This window comes from Sminthopsis crassicaudata, chromosome 4 (assembly GCF_048593235.1).
Source record: "Sminthopsis crassicaudata isolate SCR6 chromosome 4, ASM4859323v1, whole genome shotgun sequence".
Taxonomy (NCBI): domain Eukaryota; kingdom Metazoa; phylum Chordata; class Mammalia; order Dasyuromorphia; family Dasyuridae; genus Sminthopsis; species Sminthopsis crassicaudata.
The window spans coordinates 64037154-64061615 of NC_133620.1; the positions used below are offsets into that span (position 1 = coordinate 64037154).

Consider the following 24462-nt stretch of genomic DNA (forward strand, 5'->3'; position numbering starts at 1 on the left):
GATATAAAAAAAGTGAGTGAAGAAAATACATCATTGAAAATTAGACTGGAACAAGTAGAAATGAATGACTCAAGGAGAAACCAAGAGGGAGTCAAGCAAAACCAGAGAAATGAGACAATTGAAAAGACTGTCAAGTACCTTACCAGAAAGACAACAGACCTGGAAAACAGATCCAGGAGAGACAATTTGAGAATAATCGGACTCCCTGAAAAATGGGAGGAAAAAAAGAGCTTGGACACCATTTTCGAGGAAATTATCAAAGAGAACTGCCCAGACGTTTTGGAAACAGAGGGTAAAATAGACATTGAGAAAATTCATCGATCACCTACTGAAAGGGACCCTAAAATCAAAACGCCAAGAAATATAGTGGCCAAGTTCAAGAACCATCAGACAAAGGAAAAGATATTGGAAGCTGCTAGAAAAAAACAATTCAGATATGGAGGATCCACAATAAGGATAACACAGGATCTAGCAGCGTCCACATTAAAAGAACGCAGGGCCTGGAACATGATATTCCGAAAGGCTAAGGAACTTGGTATGCAGCCAAGAATAACTTACCCAGCAAGAATGAGCATCATTTTCCAGGGAAGAAGATGGACATTTAACGAAATAAATGAATTCCATCTATTTTTGATGAAAAAACCAGACCTACATAAAAGGTTTGATCTTCAAATACAGAACTCAAGAGACTTCTAAAAAAGGTAAAAAGAAATCTTGAGAACCATACTTCTGTCAAAAAAATATGTAAAGAACATATGTACAATTTGTCTTAGAAACTAGAGGTGGAAAGGAGATTATATCATAAAAAAGTATAAAGTGGTGGTACTACATCTCATGAAGAGGCAAAGGTAACCTATTATATCTGAGAGAAAGAAAGGAGGGAGATGAACATAGCGTGTATCAATAGACATATTCGATTTATGGTGAAACTTCTTCCACTTCATTGAAAAGTGAAAGGGAAGGAGTAAGCTAAGGGGAAGGGAATACAGTAATTTCGAGGAAAAGGGATAAAATAAGGGGAGGATCTTTAAGGTGGGGGAGGGATCCTAAAAAGGGAGGGCTGTGAAAAGCAAGTGGTGTTTACCAGTTTAATACTGGATAGGAGGGTAAAAGGGAAGGAAAGGGGAAAAGCATAAGCAGGGGTTAATAGGATGGCAAGCAATATAGAATTAGTCCTTCTAACCATAAATGTGAATGGGGCAAACTGCCTCATAAAGAGGAAGCAGTTAGCAGACTGGATTAAAAGTCAGAATCCTACTATATGTTGTTTACAGGAAACACACCTGAAACAGGATGAGACATTCAAACTAAAAGTAAAAGGGTGGAGCAGAATCTATTATGCTTCAGGCAAAACCAAAAAAGCAGGAGTAGCCATCCTCATCTCAGATCAAGCAAAAACAAAAATTGATCTAATTAAAAGAGATAAGGAAGGGCATTATATCCTGCTAAAGGGAAGCATCAATAGTGAAGCAGTATCAATATTAAACATGTATGCACCAAGTGGTGCAGCATCTAAATTCTTAAAAGAGAAATTAAGAGAGCTGCAAGAGGAAATAGATAGCAAAACTATAATAGCGGGAGATCTCAACCTTGCACTATCAGAATTAGATAAATCAAACCACAAAATAAATAAGAAAGAAGTCAAAGAGGTAAATAGAATACTAGAAAAGTTTGATATGATAGATCTTTGGCGAAAGCTAAATGGAGACAGAAAGGAATATACTTTCTTCTCAGCAGTTCATGGAACCTATACAAAAATTGATCATATACTAGGGCATAAAAACCTCAAAATCAAATGCAGTAAGGCAGAAATAGTAAATGCATCCTTTTCAGACCATAATGCAATCAAAATAACATTTAATAAAAAGCCAGGGGAAAATAGACCAAAAAATAATTGGAAACTAAATAATCTTATACTAAAGAATGATTGGGTAAAACAGCAAATCATAGACATAATTAATAACTTCACCCAAGAAAATGACAATAATGAGACATCATACCAAAATGTGTGGGATACAGCCAAAGCAGTAATTAGGGGAAGTTTTATATCTCTACAGGCCTACTTGCATAAAATAGAGAAAGAGAGGGCCAACGAATTGGGTTTACAACTAAAATTGCTAGAAAAGGAACAAATTAAAAACCCCCAGACAAACACAAAACTTGAAATTCAAAAAATAAAAGGTGAGATTAATAAAATTGAAAGTAAAAAAACTATTGAATTAATTAATAAAACTAAGAGTTGGTTTTATGAAAAAACCAACAAAATAGACAAACCCTTAGTAAACCTGATTAAAAAAAGGAAAGAGAAAAAGCAAATTGATAGTCTTGAAAATGAAAAGGGTGAACTCACCACTAATGAAGAGGAAATTAGAACAATAGTTAGGAGCTACTTTGCTCAACTTTATGCTGATAAATTCGATAACTTAAATGAAATGGAAGAATACCTTCAAAAATATAGCTTGCCCAGATTAACAGAGGAAGAAGTAAGTAGTCTAAATAGTCCCATCTCAGAAAAAGAAATAGACCAAGCTATTAACCAACTTCCTAAGAAAAAGTCCCCAGGACCAGATGGATTTACAGGTGAATTCTACCAAACATTTAAAGAACAACTAACTCCAATGCTATGTAAACTATTTGAAAAAATAGGGATTGAAGGAGTCCTACCAAATTCCTTCTATGACACAGACATGGTACTGATACCTAAACCAGGTAGATCGAAAACTGAGAAAGAAAACTATAGACCAATTTCCTTAATGAATATTGATGCTAAAATATTAAATAAGATATTAGCAAATAGACTTCAGAAAATCATCCCCAGGATAATACACTATGACCAAGTGGGATTTATACCAGGAATGCAGGGCTGGTTTAATATTAGGAAAACTATTAGTATAATTGACCATATTAATAATCAAATTAATAAAAACCATATGATCATCTCAATAGATGCAGAAAAGGCATTTGATAAAATCCAACATCCATTCCTACTAAAAACGCTTGAGAGTATAGGAATAAATGGACTATTCCTTAAAATAATAAGGAGCATATATTTAAAACCTTCAGTAAACATCATATGTAATGGTGATAAACTAGAACCTTTCCCTGTAAGATCAGGAGTGAAACAAGGTTGCCCACTATCACCATTACTATTCAATATAGTACTAGAAACTCTAGCCTTGGCAATAAGAGCCGAGAAAGAGATTCAAGGAATTAGAGTAGGAAATGAGGAAATCAAACTATCACTCTTTGCAGATGACATGATGGTATACTTAGAGAACCCCAAAGACTCTGCTAAAAAGCTATTAGAAATAATTCAGAATTTTAGCAAAGTCGCAGGATACAAAATAAATCCACATAAATCCTCAGGATTTTTATACATTACCAACACAATCCAACAGCAAGAGATACAAAGAGAAATTCCATTCAAAATAACAGTCGATAGTATCAAATATTTGGGAATATATCTACCAAAGGAGAGTCAGGAATTATATGAGCAAAATTACAAAACACTTGCCACAAAAATAAAGTCAGATTTAAATAATTGGAAAGACATTCAATGTTCTTGGATAGGCCGAGCGAATATAATAAAGATGACAATACTCCCCAAACTAATCTATTTATTTAGTGCTATACCAATCAGACTCCCAAGAAACTATTTTAATGACCTAGAAAAAGTAACAACAAAATTCATATGGAAGAATAAAAGGTCGAGAATTGCAAGGGAACTAATGAAAAAAAAGTCAGAGGAAGGTGGTCTAAGTGTACCTGATTTAAAGCTATATTATAAAGCAACAGTCACCAAAACCATTTGGTATTGGCTAAGAAATAGACTAGTTGATCAGTGGCATAGGTTAGGTTCACAGGACAAGATAGTGAATAAAAATAGCAATCTAATCTTTGACAAACCCAAAGATCCCAAATTTTGGGATAAGAATTCATTATTTGACAAAAACTGCTGGGAAAACTGGAAATTAGTATGGCAGAAACTAGGCATGGACCCACATTTAACACCACATACTAAGATTAGATCAAAATGGGTCCAAGATTTAGGCATAAAGAACGAAATCATAAATAAATTGGAGGAACATGGGATGGTTTACCTCTCAGACTTGTGGAGGAGGAAGGAGTTTGTGTCCAAGGGAGAACTAGAGACCATTATTGATCACAAAATAGAACATTTTGATTACACCAAATTAAAAAGTTTCTGCACAAACAAAACTAATGCAAACAAGATTAGAAGGGAAGTAACAAATTGGGAAAAAATTTTTACAGTTAAAGATTCTGATAAAGGCCTCATCTCCAAAATATTCAGAGAATTGACTTTAATTTATAAGAAATCAAGCCATTCTCCAATTGATAAATGGTCAAAGGATATGAACAGACAATTTTCAGATGATGAAATTAAAACTATTTCCACTCATATGAAAGAGTGTTCCAAATCACTATTGATCAGAGAAATGCAAATTAAGACAACTCTGAGGTATCATTACACACCTGTCAGATTGGCTAAGATGACAGGAACAAATAACGATGAATGTTGGAGGGGCTGTGGGAAAACTGGGACACTGATGCATTGTTGGTGGAGTTGTGAAAGAATCCAACCATTCTGGAGAGCAATCTGGAATTATGCCCAAAAAGTTATCAAAATGTGCATACCCTTTGACCCAGCCATACTACTACTGGGCTTATACCTCAAGGAACTACTAGAGAAGGGAAAGGGTCCTGTATGTGCCAAAATGTTTGTGGCAGCCCTTTTCATAGTGGCTAGAAGCTGGAAGATGAATGGATGTCCATCAATTGGAGAATGGTTGGGTAAACTATGGTATATGAATGTTATGGAATATTATTGTTCTATAAGAAATGACCAACAGGAGAAATACAGAGAGGCTTGGAGAGACTTACATCAACTGATGCTGAGTGAAATGAGCAGAACCAGAAGATCATTATACACTTCAACAATGATACTGTACGAGGATGTATGCTGATGGAAGTGGATTTCTTCAACATAGAGAAGAGCTAATCCAATTCCAATTGATTAATGATGGACAGAACCAGCTACATCCAGAAAAGGAACACTGGGAAATGAATGTAAACTGTTATTTTTACCTTCTGAATCCAATTCTTCCTGTGCAACAAAAAATTCGGTTCTACACACATATATTGTATCTAAATTATACTGTAATATATTTAACATATATAAGACTGCTTGCCATCTGGGGGAGGGGGTTGGGGGAGGAAGGGAAAAAATCTGAATAGAAGTAAGTGCAAGGGACAATGTTGTAAAAAATTACCCATGCATATGTACTGTCAAAAAATGTAATAATTATAAAATAAAATAAAAAATTAAAAAAAAAAAAAAAAAAAAAAAAGTATTTATGGATGGGACAGTTTTATTTTTTATACCACTTCCAAATTAATCCACACAAATTAAATGCTTCTTGGTTTATAAACCTGGAAAGTAAGCAAAAAATATCCAGAGTATTCACTGAAGCTACTTAGCTAACAAAGATGGTCTTCTGTGTCAACAGGCAATCACAACTTTCATGTGGAACCCAAAGCCAGAGCCAAGAGTTCTTAATCCCTACAGAAGTTTGCATATTTATGACAGTACAAACAAAGAATGAGGAAAAAACAGAAATCTCCTCATAAGAGGAAGTGGCATGGGAAAAGGAAAAGTGCAATCAAATTGGGGAAAGAACAAAACCCCCTCTTACAGGAAGGCAGCAAAGCATTCTTTTCCCTTAGGAACTGCCAGACCATAAAGACATGATAGTTGGTTTCTCTATAAGAGTCCTAGTTGCATAAGCAGTTAGTTTCTCAGTCTAGCACTAACTGGCACCTGCCTTCACTTCTAAGGACACACAGCTTGGTTTACAAATAACACATTATGTCAGTTCAAGTCAACTTTCCTCCTTGACACATTCAGAGTCTCCTACATTCTCTGGGTCAAAGGTTTCTGGAAAACATGGCAAGTGGGGGGGGGGGGAACCGCTTAACATTCCTTAATAGCACATACTCATTAAAATATATTGATGGCCAAAAATATCTGCAAAAAAGGAGGGGAAAAAAGAGCTATTCCAGCTACATCACCAAATATTGAATATTTAAAACTGAATAAACTAGAGAACAAGCTCTCCACATCCAAAACACAACTCATTATCTCTTCCCTCCTTTCCTATCTTCATCTTTAATGAAGTTTTCTTTTTTTGATGAGGGTATCACCCAGTTTCAATCAGTTTCAATCTTCTAGATTTGTAACTTTGTAGTCATCCTCACCTTTTCACTATCCCTAATTTCACAATATCTAACTAGATACCAAATTTTGCCATTTTTACCTTAAGTATTCTCTCAGATCTGAGTCCTACTCTCTACTCCCATACACACAATATTTCAGTTCTGACCTCTCATCTGGCTACTGCAAAGGTCTCCTAATTGACCCCTCACTTCAAGTGTCTCTCCATCAAAATGCATCTTTCAGCCTGCTGCTAAAGTGGAAACCATTTAAATGTAGACTGAGCTATGCCACATGTCATGCCTTTACTCAAACTGCAGTTGTTTCCTAATGCCTCTAGGATTAAATACATAAACATATATTCTGGCTTTTAAGTTGTTTCACAAACTTATAACATATCTGTGGGATTTCATTCAACATTACTCCCCTCCTTGTATAATATGAAACAGCCAAATTAGCATTCTTTCCACCATACACATAGCAATCCATCTCTTATCTTAATGACTTTCCATTGGCCATACCTCAAACTTGAAAAGTTTAACCTTCTTAACTTTACTTCATAGAATCTCTCAATTCCTTCAAGATTGAATTCAGCTAGAATGTACTACACAAAGCTTTTTCTAATGCGCTCTCTATCCTCAACTGCTGATGTTCTTAAATATCTTGTATTTAATTAGCTGATGTACTATTTATGTACATGCTTTTTCCTCCCCAGATGAATGTCAGTTTATTAAGAATAGGGACTGTAAAAATGTAGAATGAAAAAAAAAAAAGAAAAAAAAAAAAAGAACAAGCGCTATAGGGTCCTTAGACTTTATCTTCCAGTACCTAGTAGGAACTTGATAAATACATAGTGAACAATCTATGAATAATCTAAAACTTATTTGAATTCATGTAAAACAAAGAGGAAAAAGAACAAAATATAGAAAATAAACACAGAGGTGAATGAACAATTAGAAGAAATAAAAAGAACTACTTCTACATATTATAAACCTTTTATGTAGAAATCTCTTCAAGTTTAAGCAAGGATAAATGTTTTTAGGGTTTTATGATTTAAAGTTAAGTGCATAATAAAAAGAAAATTTTAACATACCACAGAAGGTCTTAAAAAAAAAACTTCTGAAGGAAAAATACATTGATGTAAATAAAATCTGCCAGGTTATTATATTTTATTACTTGAATTGTGGTCACAGCCCTCTACCACAACTTGTGGCAAGATATCCAAATTGCCAGTTTTTAATTTCATTTTGCTAAGATAAATAAGCTCCTTTTAAGTAATTAAATCTTAATTTAAAAAACAATGAAGCTGAAAATAAATGCCATACATATTCAAATAAATCTTGGAAATAATCACTACTGACTCAAAAGTCAATATATAGCAACAAAAAGTGAGCACAGATTTTAGCAAATCTGAGGAGCATCTTATCAAAGTTACAGCCATCAATAATAGTTTACTAGGAATAGTATATATTCTCTACAAGAAAAGATAATAAAAGAAAGATAATATCTTAGGCCATACACAGTAAAGAAAAAAAAATCACAGGTTCTCTGCCTTTTAATTTAACAGGTAATACAACCGTCCTTTTTGCTACCCTTGTATGCATCTTAGATGCATATTTGAATAAAAAAATCTGATACAAAACACAGGTGTTTTAGCATACACTTCTGGTCAATTACAGATTTAAGGTTAGACAGCATCTAAGAAGTAATCTAGTTCAACTCCTTCCTTTGCAAAGAATAACTTTTTAGGACTGAGAAATTAAGAAAACTGCCCCAAGTTACAAAGATACCAAACAACAAGTGAAAGCAGAACCTAGGCTGACTTTTAAATCTAAGGATCTTTTTCCAAAGCATATTATTACCAATCAACAATTTTTTAATAGTTTTTATTTACCAGATATATGCATGGGTAATTTTACAACACTGATAATTGCCAAACCTTTTGTTCTAATTTTTCCCTTCCTTCCCCCCCACCAAGATGGCAGATTGACCAATACATGTTATTCAACAAAATATTTCAAAAAATTATCTTAAGTACCTTCTACATGCTCAGAAGCATGTCCATAAGCTGAAAAAAAAATCTACACATTAATCATTAGATTTGAGCCATCCTGCAGTTTGTTAGTAACATCATTCAACTCAGAACAAATAAAAGTTTCTCTTTCTAGATATTTCTTCTTAATAAAGATAAGATGAGTTAAAGGGGATTTTGCCCACAAAAATCTTTGTCTACAGAGAGGAGATTTAGAGGGTATCTTTGCAGGATGCAATACAGCCACCAACTGCCAGGCTCCCACAGAGTGCTTTCCTCCTTGTACTGCCCCACCACTAGTTAAAGCTTCAGCAAATTTGAAACCTCATACTGCCCCCTAAGTATTCTTCCTCTTGCTTTAAAGAAGAATGCTTTTAATAATTTAGTGTTTGACATAAAGAAGATCCAACTCACTTCCAGTTGATCAATGATGGACAGAAATAACTACACCCAGAGAAGGAACACTGGGAAGTGAATGTAAATTGTTAGCACTACTGTCTCTATCTACCCAGGTTACTTATACCTTCAGAATCTAATATTTAATGTGCAACAAGAAAATGGTATTTACACACATATATTGTATCTAGGTTATACTGTAACACATGTAAAATGTATGGGATTGCCTGTCATCAAGGGGAGGGAGTAGAGGGAGGGAGGGGATAATTTGGAAAAATGAATACAAGGGATAATATTATTTAAAAAAATTACTCATGCATATATGCTGTGAAAAAAATTATAAATAAAAAATAAAAAATAAATAAAAAAAATAATTTAGTGTTTGACAAACCCAAGGACCCCAGCTTTTGGAATAAGAACTCAATGTTTGACAAAAATTGCTGGGAAAATTGGAAATTAATATGGCAGAAACTAGGCATTGACCCACACTTAACACCGTACACCAAAATCAGGTCAAAAATGGGTTTATGACCTAGGCATAAAGAATGAGATTATAAATAAATTAGAGGAACATAAGATAGTTTACCTCTCATACCTATGGACAAGGAATGAATTTGTGTCCAAAGAAGAACCTGAGATCATTATTGAGCACAAAGTAGAAAACTTTGATTATATCAAATTGAAAAGTTTTTGTACAAACAAAACTAATGCAGATAAGATTAGAAGGATGGCAATAAACTGGGAAAACATTTTTACAGTCAAAGGTTCTGATAAAGGCCTCATTTCTAAAAATATATAGAGAAGTGACTCAAATTTATAAGAAATCTCCAATTGATAAATGGTCAAGGGATATGAAAAGACAATTCTCAGATGAAGAAATTGAAATTATTTCTAGCCATATGAAAAGATGCTCCAAGTCATTATTAATTAGAGAAATGCAAATTAAGACAACCCTGAGATACCACTACACACCTGTCAGATTGGCTAGAATGACAGGGAAAGATAATGTAGAATGTTGGAGGGGATGTGGGAAAACAGGGACACTGATGCATTGTTGGTGGAGTTGTGAAAGAATCCAGCCATTCTGGAGAGCAATCTGGAACTATGCTCAAAAAGTTATCAAGCTGTGTATACCCTTTGATCCAGTAGTGTTACTATTGGGCTTATATGCCAAAGGGATCTTAAAGAAGGGAACTACTTTGTAGTGTCTGGAAACTAAGCGGATGCCCATCAACTGGAGAATGGCTGAATAAATTGTAGTATATGAATGTTATGGACTATTATTGTTCTGTAAGAAATGACCAGCAGAATGATTTCAGAAAGGCCTGGAGAGACTTCCATGAACTGATGCTGATTGAAATGAGCAGGACCAGGAAATCATTTTATACTTCAATAACAATACCATATGATGATCAGTTCTGATGGACGTGGCCATCTTCAACAATGAGATGAACCAAATCAGTTCCAATAAAGCAGGAATGAACTGAACCAGCTACACCCAGCGAAAGAACTCTGGGAGACGACTATGAACCACTACATAGAATTCCCAATCCCTCTATTTTTGTCCGCCTGCATTTTTTATTTCCTTCACAGGCTAATTGTACACTATTTCAAAGTCTGACTCTTTTTGTATAACAAAACAACTGTTTGGACATACATATATTATATTTAGTTTATACTTTAACAGTTATATTTAACATGTATTAGTCAACCTGCCATCTGGGGGAAGGGGTGGATAGAAGGAGGGGAAAATTTAGAACAAAAGGTTTGGCAATTATCAATGCTGTAAAATTACCCATGCATATATCTGGTAAATAAAAACTATAAAAAATTAAAAAAAAATAAAAAAAAAACAGAAGAAGAACGCTCTTTAACTACTTAAAAGGGACCATATATTCATCCCCAGCAGGTGGCAGGTCATCAGCACTATAGAAACATCATCATGGTGTAGTTTGCACTGGGGTTGGTTTCTTCCCCAAGAATGCTGTACTTCAGAAAAGCCTCTACTTACCCTAAGTACAAAAGTTACTAGGTGGGGTTAGCTTCTCCTTATCTGGTAAGGTTAACATATATGGTCATAGAACCACAGAATTTTAATTCACAGTCCCTAATAGACACATTAATCCAAACTATTCCTAAAAGGAATCCTCTTACACCTAAGAAGCTGCCATTGTTACTATCTAGCCTCCATTAAAGAAGAAGTCATCACCTTCCAAAGCAAATCATTCTACTTTTGATCAGCTCTAAACTAGGAAGGTTTTCCTCAACATAAAACTCAATCCTACAGGTTTCCAGACAAGGTGACTGCCTAAATGGAAAGTATGTTTATAGCTCTAATGTATCTTTTCCAATGAAACTCTAAAATTCACCCTTGTCTGAACACTAATAAAAAAATTCAGTGAGAAAATTTGTGTGTGTGTGTGTGTGTGTGTGTGTGTGTGTGTGTGTGTGTGTGTGTGTATGTGTGTCTTTACTCCAGAAATGTTCAAGAGGTAAATCAGAAGTACAAGGGCAGAAAGAAAAGTAGTCTGCATGAGCAGGGAGTTAACATGGCATGAATGAACAGAGACTTCTTGGGAACACCTACAACCTAAAAAGGTGTGTCCAGAAGAATAATAGTATTCCCCAAGAAAGTCACCATAGAGTACTTCAAAGTACAGAAAAACAGCAGAGGGCTTTTCATTTTGCATCACTCTTTCCAGACTTTTCTGAAATCAGCCTGCTTCTCATTTCTTATAGAACAATAATATTCCATTACATTTATATACCATAACTTATTCAGCCATTCCCCAACTGATAGGCAAACACTCAATTTCCAGTCCCTTGCCATTATAAAAAGAGCTACTATAAACATTTTTGCACACGTGGGTCATTGTTCCTCTTATTTCTTTGGGATACAGAACCACAAGATAGAGATCACAGTTTGATAGCTCTTTGGGCAAAATTTCAGTTTGCTCTCCAGAATAGCTTTATCTTTTCACAACTCCACTAGCAATGATTTAATGTCAAAGTTTTCCCACATCTCCTCCAATAGTCAGCATTATCTCTTCCTGTCATCTTAGCCAAACTAAGAGGTATGAAATGGTACCTCAGAGTTCAGATTAGAACATCTTAAATTAAGGGTCCTAGAACCCTGTCCTGAGATGCCTGAAGAAACACTAAAGATTTAGTTCCTTGAACCTCAAAAATTAGAGATAGTGCCAGAAAAAGACCAGGAAGGCCTGCACTCATAAGTACAGCAGGGAGTTGAGTCTAGCTCTGGGACAAAAATCCCAAGTGAGGAATTTAAAGCTGGAGAAAGAAAGAAAAATACCAGTTAAGAATTTTTTAAAATTGCGAACTAGAGCTACCTTGAACAATAAGAGTAACATCATAACAATCTCAAGCAGAGACTCAAAAGGAAATGTGTATTTTCCACCAAAAAACATGTTTACTGAAAAGTGCACTCATGCACATGTGCGCGCACACACAAACACGGAAATGAAATAAAAGATCTGGAGGAAAGAACTAAAAGGAGAATAAACAATTTAGGAAAAGAAAAGAGATAATCTTTACCCAGGTAATAAACTTGATAAAAATTAAAATACAGTAAAGAGAAATTAATGGATCCAAGGGAAAGCAAGAAATATTAAAACAAAATCAAAAAGACTGGAAAAAAAATCAAAGAAGGGGCAGCTAGGTAGAGCAGTGGATAGAGTGCCAGCCCTGAAATTCGGACCTAAGTTCAAATCTGACCTCAGACACTTAACACTTCCTAGCTGTGTGACCCTGGGCAAGTCACTTAACCCCAATTGCCTCAGCAAAAAAAGAAAAAGAAAAAGAAAAGAAAAAAATCAAAGAAAAGAACTGATAAGAAAACCAACTGGTATTGAAAAAAGCTTAAAGTAGATAAAATTTTTAAATTATTAGATTCATTGACTTAAAAAAAAAAAAAAAGAATGGGAGTGGGGCAAGATCATAAATGAAAATTATCCAGATCTATTAAAACCAGAAGGTAAAATGAAAATAACCATTTCCTTTAAAAAATTCCAAAAGCAAAAGTCCCAGAAATATTAATAAAATTTGGAGCTCCCATATAAAAGAAAAATATAAGCATTCAAAAAAAAAAAGTAATACTACAGGATATTTCCAAATCATACAGGTCCTACTATAAATGACAGTCCTAAAAGATATAATTGCCACAGGCAACAAGGAAAACTTATCCTACAAAGCTAAATATAATCCTATAGGGGGAAAAATGAATTTTTAACAGAATAAAGGGCTTTCACTCTGCTACAAAGATTAGAACTACTTAGAAATAAAAACACAAGAATCCTGAGAAAGGGAGTAAAAGGAAATGTACCTGAATGCTTGAAAGGAGCTTTGTAAAGTGCTAATATTTTAATCAGAAGAGAAAAAAAAAACAAGTATCCTTAGACCACTTATCAATTAGAAAACAGCTCTTTTTCTTATAAATGTGTAAGACATTAAATCTATATGACACTAAGACTTTTTATACAGATGGTAAGGATAGTATAGGTTTTTAAAAGATGGATTAGTGGCAGAGCCAACACAACAATCAATATTTTCCAATTCACAGTTCAGCACTCATTACACCACTTTCTGTCTCTATATATAGGCACATATTTTATCACATTACAGCTGAAGAAAACATGACAATGTATCTTTTACTAATTATTTCATAGCATTCTTAATGCTGTTCCCTCAAAACAAGATTGGATTCTTTGGGGACAGCAAGTTTTTCTGACTAGCAATTCAGATGTCCCTTACTCTACAATAACATCAAACTTTATCTATTCAAAATAAAAGCTGAGTATGAATTTAAAAAAAAAAAAAAAAAGCCAGGACAAATTCCATTTATAAGCAGATTTCACAATACTGAGTTAAAGCCTTGGTTTATAACATAAAAAAATTCAAAGAAATGATATTTTGGAGCATTAGAAAGAAAAATCTATACAAATCTATTGCCTATTTACTAGAAAGCAATCAATCACAAATTGACAATGGCATTAGACAAGCCATTGGATCAAATTTGCCTTAAAAAGATGAGAGTTCTGGACATAAGAATAACTGTATATGCTATCCAATATCTTATACAGATATCTTAGAGGGTAACCCTAACACATTCATATCAAATGATACAATGACACATTAAATGGCTGTCAAAAAAAACTAAATAAAAAAACTAAATTAAAAAAAATTAATGTTTAAAGACAGTTTTATTACCATAGATTTACAGAGACCACAGGTGAATGTGGGGATTTAAATGAAATAGAAGTTTTGTTAAGTCCCTTAATCTAAAAAGGCTTCAATACAGTCTGGCAAAGGACTGTCATCCAAAAACTTAAACAGCTACTTTTGAAGGTCATCATTAAAAGATCAGTTTCCAATTTATGGATTTTTTTTAATCCAGTAATTCAAAAATTCATGTCTAAGGAACAGAGGGTAAGTGGTAAGTAGCCTTACAGTGTGCTCTAATAAAGGGAACAAATCAATTAAATTGCTGATGTTTTAAAAATTAAAGATGATTTATTTAACCCCTCTGGTAGAATATAAAAAATGAAAGAAATCTCCTCTATGTTGACAAGCTTTGATCTAAATGTCCTTTGTAGTCTGTAAGCTTTTTGGATTTTAACCAATTGTATAATTTCAGAGATTCTGAATGTATTATCTGTGTGAAGACATTTTTTCCTAAAGAATTTAAAAATTCTAACAATTATTTAGTATATTAGATGAAACAACTTTTTTCATAAAGATATATGTGAAACTTGATAAAAAGAATTCTATTTGTAAACTTCAAAGAAAAGTGTTAAGTAATCAGTCACTCAAATGAACATAAATTTAATTCAGAGGAAAAACTATCATCAAACAATTTCCTCATGAGAAATGAACTCAAACAAGTCTTTTTTCTGTTATTTATAGTATATTCCAGTCATATCCTATTTCATAGAAGAAACCTATTCATGGAAGTTTTAAAATTCAAATCACATATTAAAATGCAAATTTAATAAAATACATAAACAGACTTAAGCAAGAATACTGAGTTCTTAAAGCATTACCAAAAATTCAATGGCATTCTCTTTAAAAAATAGGCATTCAGATACTGATAAACCTTTTAAGGTTTCCATATGGAATTCAATGGCCTACTCATTTATTTGAAAAAAAGAGAACTAAGAAAAACAAGAGTTTTCATTCTCACAGGAATAAGAAAGTCAGTTCAAAAGGATAAAATTGGAGTATGACATAAAAGATACTATTTAATTAATTATAATTTGACAGAACTGACTGTAAACAATGCTGATTATCAAACCTATTAGGATCACTAAAATTTATGTGACTACAGAAAACTTATACCCGATCATAGTGTTGGAAACAAAATTCTGAACCCCAAATATGGGAGTAGTAAATGAACAACCTCAGAATAAGTGAAACAGTTTAAAGTTTTGATATGTTCTTCCAGAAAGTATTAGAAACAAGCTGACTCCAAAAGTCAGGTAATAACGAAATTTTATTAAGAAAGTCCAGACGAAATGGACATTTCTGGCCAGAAGAGGGCTCTGCCTCTCTGATGGGAAAAGGGAATATTAAGTATAGAAGCAGATAAGCTTTATGCTATTAGTTCTTCACAAGTTTCCTCCCCACCTCAAAGAATGGATAAGGTAGTTCCCCTTAGCGTTACATCATTTCTTACATGTTACTCCTAAACATGTTCCCTTGCCATAATCCCATGTTCTGTTAATGAGGTCCTAATTCTATTTCAGGTATGTCAACTTATATGCATGAGGCTTATTAAGTAAGCACAATAAAGAAAAGCCTTTTCCAAGTCCATGAATTTGGTCAGTTTAAAGCAGTTTCTAACCTAGATATCTTTATCAAAAGTTTGGAGGCAAATGAGTCTCTTCTTCTGAAAGCTAATTGGTCAGAGATAATTAATTATCTTACCTTACCTTGAGGCTTACAACATTCTGTGGAAACTTAGTTTTTCAATATTTCTCATTGTCTGCTCAGATTTAAGAGGAATTGAATTTTAATTGTTCTGTGGAAATTTAAACCCTTGTTTGTCTCTCACAGGAAACAGGTGGGAAAACTCAATATGAGCTTATACACAGTTTTTAGGAACAAGAGCATAGTCTTTAACCCTGATCCTGGCTGTGAAATCATTCTCCCATCACCCAATCCTCCAACAATATATATCCCTTTAATATGACCCACCTCTCCTACATACCATTAAAATGAGCATTAGCTCCCCCTGGTGAGAAGTTAATAGTTAATGAGGCAATCAAGTATGCACACTCTATGTATGGCCTACTAAAGTCCTACTTTCAGCTTTCTTTTTTTTAAGTATTTAATTAGTTTTGTCCAATTTTTTCTAGTTTCAAATGGCTTCAGAAGTTGCCTTGCTCGCCCCTCCTATGGATTACTTCTGGTAGTATGGATTAATATATTTCTACATTCATGGAAGTAAAAGGAAAAGAAAGTCCAGAAAAATTTAGAATTTTCATGGCTAAGTAACCTACAAAAAATGAGATATAGTGATATGAATCAATCAAAAGAAAGAATAAAGACCTTTCAAGTTGTATAGTACATTCTATAGTACATTCTATAGTAAGTATTTGTAAAACTTATTAAATTATATGACATCATATATGTTAGACATATAAAACTAAAAATAGACCTAGCAGAGCATTGTTTAACATAAGTGGCTATATCTGGGAACAAGGGGCAAATCAGAGTCATCAAGACAAGGTATCACATTGTCACAATCAATCCCTTACCTCAAGCATAAAATTGCTTAATCAATTCACAAACTTTAAGCCCCTACTATATAGTAGGCATTACTACAAAATGATAAAGGCAAAAAAAAAAAAAAAAAAAAAGAGAAAAAAGTCCCTACCCTCAAAGAGATTTCAGTCTACTATAGAAAATGACATATATGCTACTTGAGTATATTCAAAATATATAGTAGGTAATTTTGAGGGGAACCCAATAACCAATTTTTTTTTAACCCTCACTGAAATGGCTACTAATTGTTTACTTTCCTTACTGACTCTTTTGTTTCATCTTCTAGAAAACATTCTATAAAATTTGGTGTTTCTTCCCTACTAATTCAGGGGGAGAGAAGTAATAAGAATTGAACCTTTTTGTTGCATGGTTAAAATATAATTTTAAAAACAACAGAAATCTTTACCTAATCAAAGTTAATTTTTATTTTACTAAAATAAATAAATAAAGCCAAAAGCAACTAAAGTTTTAAGATTGGAATAAGAAAATGGCTCATCTCATATATGGAGATACAAGTATAATTATCTTAGCATATTCACTAAACAACTTTAGCAAGAAATCACTCACATAACAAAAATACCATACAATTCAGAAATTTAAAAAATCAGAAAACATGTAAAAAAGTACATATTCAGAAGTCTCAATTAGAAAACCATTACCCAAAGAAAGATAACATTCTACCCCAATGTACTTCTCTAAAAATAATAATAAAGAATTATAATCATTTAATAATAATAATTTTTAAACAGAAGCAGCAATTTCTTACCTTTATAGCCTCCTCAAAAGGTAGAGACAGTGAACAAACATCCCTCATAAACTAATTTTAAAATATAAAAAACTGAACTTTGAAAAAGGATTTAAATTTTAAAATTTTTCACATGGCAGGTCTTCACATAATCATTTTTTTCTATAGCAGTAATATCATCATTTCATCATCATTATGTATTTGATCACATTTTTAAATCCACAAAAAAAGCTTGCTGAATTTCACAAACTTTAAAGAGGGGAATAATCACTTTAATCTGAGTTTTTAAACCATCTCCCATAACATTAACAATTCAAATTTCCAAGGGTTAAAACATCAATGAATAACTATGATTTCATTTTACTCTACTCTGGATATTTTACTTTATTTCTTCCAAAAATATTTCCCGTAGCATTTCACATTTCACCTTCTTACTTGTCTAGCCCTTATCTGGTTTCTTTCCTATACCTTTCACACTCCTTGAGAGTGACTACAAATTTGAGCACTGTGTTCTATTTCTCTTTTCATCTCTAACAGATATGATCACAAAACAAATTCTAAATCATTCATTGAATCTTCACTTCAATCTTAGGTGAAAAAATATATTTACCCTATCTTTACACTCTCAGCTTTGCTCCAAAATTATAGTGCAGGTTTTAGCAATCAATCTTTGACAATTTTTTCAACCCACTCCATAAGAATCAATCAATTGTATCAATTGAAAAGTAAAAAATGAAATTATCAAGAATCTCGCCTTCAAATTTCTTTTTTTTTTTTTTTTTCAAAATTCTCCAACTTAAATATTAACACTGTGCCCACATGGAAACTGTATTACAAAATAAAAAAAAGTAGCAATATTAAAAAACAAACAAACAAACAAAAAAACCCCACCAACACTCATTCAGTAAAATCAAACACAAAACGATATACCTCTCTTTTATTTCTCCTTGCAACCTTGAGGAATTCCATAAGGATCTGTAGTTGGGCAGCATGTGACTCCTATAATAGAAAATTACATTTTAAGAGAAAAAACTTTTCATCATGAATCTATTGTTCTTAAAAAGCTCAGTATGAGTGGGGTAAAAGACCTTTATATAAATTTTGAAATCTGTTTACTACCAATTAAGTAAATTATGTATCATATTTTATATACTGATTGAAAATGTTCTCATTTTACAAAAAGTTTTATAAAACACTTTTCAAAAAATTATTTCAAAGGTTACAAGAAAGTAATAGTCTAAATTCAAAGGCAGAGAATTTAATGTCAAAAAGAGCCCAAGAGAGTCCAACATCTTCATATTCTAGATTAAGAAGCACATTAAGAAATGGTGACTACCAAGGATGGAAGAATTAAAGATTTAGAAGGAATCTCATAGATCATCTGCTTTATTTAACTTTTCAGTTCTCAGATGAAGAAACCTAGAACCAAAGAACTGAAATGAGGTGTCCAAGGTTCCACAAGTCAGCAGATACAGGTCCTCAGATACTAAATTCAGCATAATCTCTATTGTACCACTTTTTAATTGAATAAAGTCATAGTAAATTCAAAATCTGTTTTTTTTTTAAACAAGTACTTTCCTTAAAAAAAATTAACTTTCTTGACAGATAGTTTTTTATCACTTTCATTTCCAAATATATTCTTTTTCTACCCAAAAAGCTATCTTCTGTAACAATAATTGGTTTGGCTATTTTTAAAAATACACCAACTAATTACGTGAAGCATCTCCAACTTCTGCAAAAAATTGAAGTACATCTTCTCATCTCTTCTTCAGACCCAAGACTGGTTATTAATTATACAACATTCTATTTTTATTTAGTTGTCCTTTCAATTTACATAATTGTAGCTATTTTCTGGTTCCACTTGCTTCAGTTTGTTTTATGTAGTCTTCAATTTTGTTAACTTCTTATATCATAAAAATATTCCATTACATTTGTAGACGTTCGTTTAGTCACTCCCTAATCAATACCTATCTACTTTTGTCTCCAGTTCTTTGTTACTATATAATATGTATACTTTGCTAGAAATATCACTATTAATGATATTTTTCTATCTTGAACTTCTCTGAAGTATCTGTCTAGCAACAAGATCTGTTATGTCAAAGGATATACATGGGCACTTAGGTAAATTTCTTTTTTTTTTTTTTTAATTTTATTTTATAATTATAACATTTTTGACAGTACATATGCATGGGTAATTTTTTACAACATTAACCCTTGCACTTACTTCTATTCAGATTTTTTCCCTTCCTCCCCCAACCCCCTCCCCCAGATGGCAAGCAGTCTTATATATGTTAAATATATTACAGTATAATTTAGATACAATATATGTGTGTAGAACCGAATTTTTTGTTGCACAGGAAGAATTGGATTCAGAAGGTAAAAATAACAGTTTACATTCATTTCCCAGTGTTCCTTTTCTGGATGTAGCTGGTTCTGTCCATCATTAATCAATTGGAATTGGATTAGCTCTTCTCTATGTTGAAGAAATCCACTTCCATCAGCATACATCCTCGTACAGTATCATTGTTGAAGTGTACAGTGATCTTCTGGTTCTGCTCGTTTCACTCAGCATCAGTTGATGTAAGTCTCTCCATGCCTCTCTGTATTTCTCCTGTTGGTCATTTCTTCCAGAGCAATAATATTCCATAACATTCATATACCATAGTTTACCCAACCATTCTCCAATTGATGGACATCCATTCATCTTCCAGCTTCTAGCCACTATGAAAAGGGCTGCCACAAACATTTTGGCACATACAGGACCCTTTCCCTTCTCTAGTAGTTCCTTGGGGTATAAGCCCAGTAGTAGTATGGCTGGGTCAAAGGGTATGCACATTTTGATAACTTTTTGGGCATAATTCCAGATTGCTCTCCAGAATGGTTGGATTCTTTCACAACTCCATCAACAATGCATCAGTGTCCCAGTTTTCCCACAGCCCCTCCAACATTCATCGTTATTTGTTCCTGTCATCTTAGCCAATCTGACAGGTGTGTAATGATACCTCAGAGTTGTCTTAATTTTCATTTCTCTGATCATTAGTGATTTGGAACACTCTTTCATATGAGTGGAAATAGTTTTAATTTCATCATCTGAAAATTGTCTGTTCATATCCTTTGACCATTTATCAATTGGAGAATGGCTTGATTTCTTATAAATTAAAGTCAATTCTCTGTATATTTTGGAGATGAGGCCTTTATCAGAACCTTTAACTGTAAAATTTTTTTCCCAATTTGTTACTTCCCTTCTAATCTTGTTTGCATTAGTTTTGTTTGTGCAGAAACTTTTTAATTTGGTGTAATCAAAATGTTCTATTTTGTGATCAATAATGGTCTCTAGTTCTCCCTTGGACACAAACTCCTTCCTCCTCCCCAAGTCTGAGAGGTAAACCATCCCATGTTCCTCCAATTTATTTATGATTTCGTTCTTTATGCCTAAATCTTGGACCCATTTTGATCTAATCTTAGTATGTGGTGTTAAATGTGGGTCCATGCCTAGTTTCTGCCATACTAATTTCCAGTTTTCCCAGCAGTTTTTGTCAAATAATGAATTCTTATCCCAAAATTTGGGATCTTTGGGTTTGTCAAACACTAGATTGCTATTTTTATTCACTATCTTGCCCTGTGAACCTAAACTATGCCACTGATCAACTAGTCTTATTTCTTAGCCAATACCAAATGGTTTTGGTGATTGTTGCTTTATAATATAGCTTTAAATCAGGTACACTTAGACCACCTTCCTCTGACTTTTTTTTCATTAGTTCCCTTGCAATTCTCGACCTTTTATTCTTCCATATGAATTTTGTTGTTATTTTTTCTAGGTCATTAAAATAGTTTCTTGGGAGTCTGATTGGTATAGCACTAAATAAATAGATTAGTTTGGGGTAGGTAAATTTCTTAATGTAATTCCAAATTACTTTCTATTATGTTAGATCAATTCCTGGCTCCATCAAAAATATATTAATATGTCTATTTTCCCATAACTGCTTCAAAATTGACTGTTCTCATTCTTTATCATCACAAATTGCTACAAACCTCAATTATTTAAAACAATCTTTTTTGTGGTTGATGATTTGTAATTCTTCTTTAGAAAATTGTTTGCCCATATCTTTTGCTATCCACAGGAAGAAAGAAGTACTTGATATAGTTAATTTTTCTATAACTTGGAAGGCAAGATAAATTTAGCCTAGCTTCTTAAACTGGAAGTCATGACTCCTTATAGGATCCTATAACAATGTGAGTTTTCAAAATTATGATTATGATTATCAGTAAATGTTTGATTTGTATATCTATATTATATACCACATACTCAAAGTCATCTAAAAATTTCTCAGGCAAAAAGAGATTACTAGTAGAAAAAGTTTTAAGAAACCCTGGGTTATAACCCTGTACATGGTGTCAAGAAGGTCTGGGTTAAACATCAGACAATAATCTTAAGTAAATCACTTTTCCTTTCTGTGCCTCAGTTTCTTCATTTATAAAATAAAGCAGCTGGACTGGATATCTTCTAAGATCCTGTTCAGTTCTAAATCCATCATGACCTGATGATCAATGAAATCCAAAGGACTTTATAATTAACTGACTTGTCCTTTAGCACTAATAAAAGTAAGAAGCAGGATTCTAATCTTCTGGTTCAATGTCCTATAATCTATCTACCACATATGGCTACCTTTGACTTATACTATACTACTTCATAAGAAACAAATAATAGAAAATGGTAAATCCTTTCTAACTTCTGTTTCAACTTTCCAATTCCTAAGTAACCAATTATTCTTACAAAGAATAAAACTAGTACAGAATCAATTCAATTTCAGAAAAAATAATTGATATTCTAAAAGGAATATTAATCCTTAAAATGATCATGTTCCACAGTTGATCTTTAATCACACAAGATGAACAATTAAAGATAATAAATGGATTTCTAAAAAGCCAATTAGAAAAATTAACTAAACTCTACATTCTTATTCAAATATTCCAAGAAATAACAAATGGGTGGCTGTGGGGAAATGAAGTAAAAAAAAAAAATATATATATATATATATATATATATATATATATATATATATATATATATATATATATACATATATATATATATTAGAGATCTATTTTAAGAAAGAGAAGGGAAAAACACAAATACAGATGAATGACTATATGCCACAGTCTTTCAACAATTCTTAAATCTAAGGAATATTATGAATATAGTATATTCCCCCTGCATTATTGATCAATATTTTAATATTGTTTACTTTACCCTTAATACATTTTTTGAATATCTTTTATTTTCTTTATCTTTCACATGGTTTAAACCATACATCACTCAAATAAAGAAAAACATCATTAATTGCCTCTGAGGTTAAACAAATCAACTATTTAAGTTTGAACTTGGAACAAAATCACTGTAGATTAATGAATTCATTAGGGAGAAGGTAAAATTTTTAAGGTACTAATGAAGACACAAAAACAGTAGCACAAGTATTATAATTTTTAAAATTGAAAGAGATGACAATCTTAAATGACAAACACTGAATCAAGATAAAGAAACCCAGTAAGTCTAATTTTTCAATTAAAGAAGAAAAATGTAAGTTTCTAAAAGCACCAAAACTATACTCATTGACAAATGGCTGATGATAACCTATTGATTGTGTTAAAATATTTACAATAATTAACACAACAAACTTTAACTCTATTAAAGAAAAACGAGGTACCTAGAAGTTAAATAAGTAAATGAAGTAGATTTTCTTCTTTGTTAATTGTGCTTTTAAAAGCAAATTAAAACCAGGCAGTTTAAACTCTAGGTTAACTCTCCATTTGTATGCTGCAAAGGCTTTTTTCTTCACTATCCATTGCCTTGCCAATGAATGTTCTCAGTGGTAATTAAAATTCCCACTTTATGTTTACCAATGTCATTCTCCAAAAGGGAGAAAGTTAGAAAAGATGACCAAATATAAAAGAAAAGAAAATACCCAGATATACTATTTCTTTCTTGGCACTTAAAATATATTTCCATTTTCATATGATGTATTTTGACTTGCTGCAGGTCTCAAGATGCTATGTTCACTGTCACAGACTTTATTACATACTGCAGAGCAGAATTTCTTAACACGGAGTCCCTGAAATTGTTTTCTTTTTTTCCATTTTAATAACTATGTGTGTTTGTGTGTATGTTTATGTATGTATCTATGGGGATGTGTGTGTGTATACACATGCATATATGAATGACAACCTTGGTAATTATGTGCACAGTATTTTACTTAAGGCATTTAAAAACATCATCCCAAGAGTTTATAGGCTTCAATAGCCTGAACAAGCGATCCATGGCATAAAAAATATTAAGAAACTTACCATAAAGAAATATTATAACCATGTAGCACTTGAGAAACATATTCAAAAAGCTCTCTGACAAAATACTGGCCATGTTATCTTAAAAGGTCCATTTATGTACTTAACTTAGCATTCACAAGAAATAGGACTTGAATATGACTATTTAAAAAAAGTGAATACTTGTGAGTCACTTCAAGGAGGAAAGAAAACTGATCCCTTTTGTATGAGAAGCGCCTCCCCCCTCAAAAAAAAAAAAAAAAAAGAATGCAGCTAATTGAGCAGGTTAGCTATCTAGATAAATTCATTAATTAGTTCTAATGACAAAAGGGTCAGAAAAAATGTAAATATATAAGAAAACAGTGTCAAAGATAACGGGAATAAAAATTTTTCAAAAATTGTATTAAGGGTACATAATATTAAATTGTTGAAAAATAACACAGGAAAATATACTACATTTATAATGTTCTTTACATTTAAGAATGGAAATCAGTCTTTTCACCCGTAATTAATGGTAGGAATCAATGAAAGGACATCTTTCTTAATAAATATTTATTACAATTGTGGGATTTTATGGATAGAAGAAAACATAAAGAACATCCAGTGAAACTTGTTTTATAAATGAGAAAAATAGTAGAATTTAACAAAGAAAAAAGCAGAAATAGTCATCATGATTTCAGACAAAGTTAAAGCTAAAATAGATTTAATAAAAAAAAAAAGATTAATGAGGAATCTACATTATGTCAGTCATATTATTCGATATTGTCTTAAACCATCTAAAATAACTTGACAGAATACCTGAGAGTATATTTGACAAAACAGAAACTATACAAATACAAACATACTTTTCATACAAATATAAATTAGATCTAAATAACTGAATATTTATATTGTTCATAGGTAGGTAAACCCAACATTTTTTAAAAATGACAATTTTACTCAACTAATATACTTATG

The 24462-nt window shown here is 32.4% G+C and overlaps 1 protein-coding gene across 1 annotated transcript in view; it reads right to left on the reverse strand.

The window, feature by feature from the left end:
- The window catches only part of COP1 (COP1 E3 ubiquitin ligase), a 253868-nt gene that overhangs the window by 174658 nt on the left and 54748 nt on the right, over positions 1 to 24462 (reverse strand). The window contains 1 exon segment of the mRNA XM_074308440.1: positions 18118 to 18186. Coding sequence (XP_074164541.1) covers positions 18118 to 18186 — 69 coding nt within the window.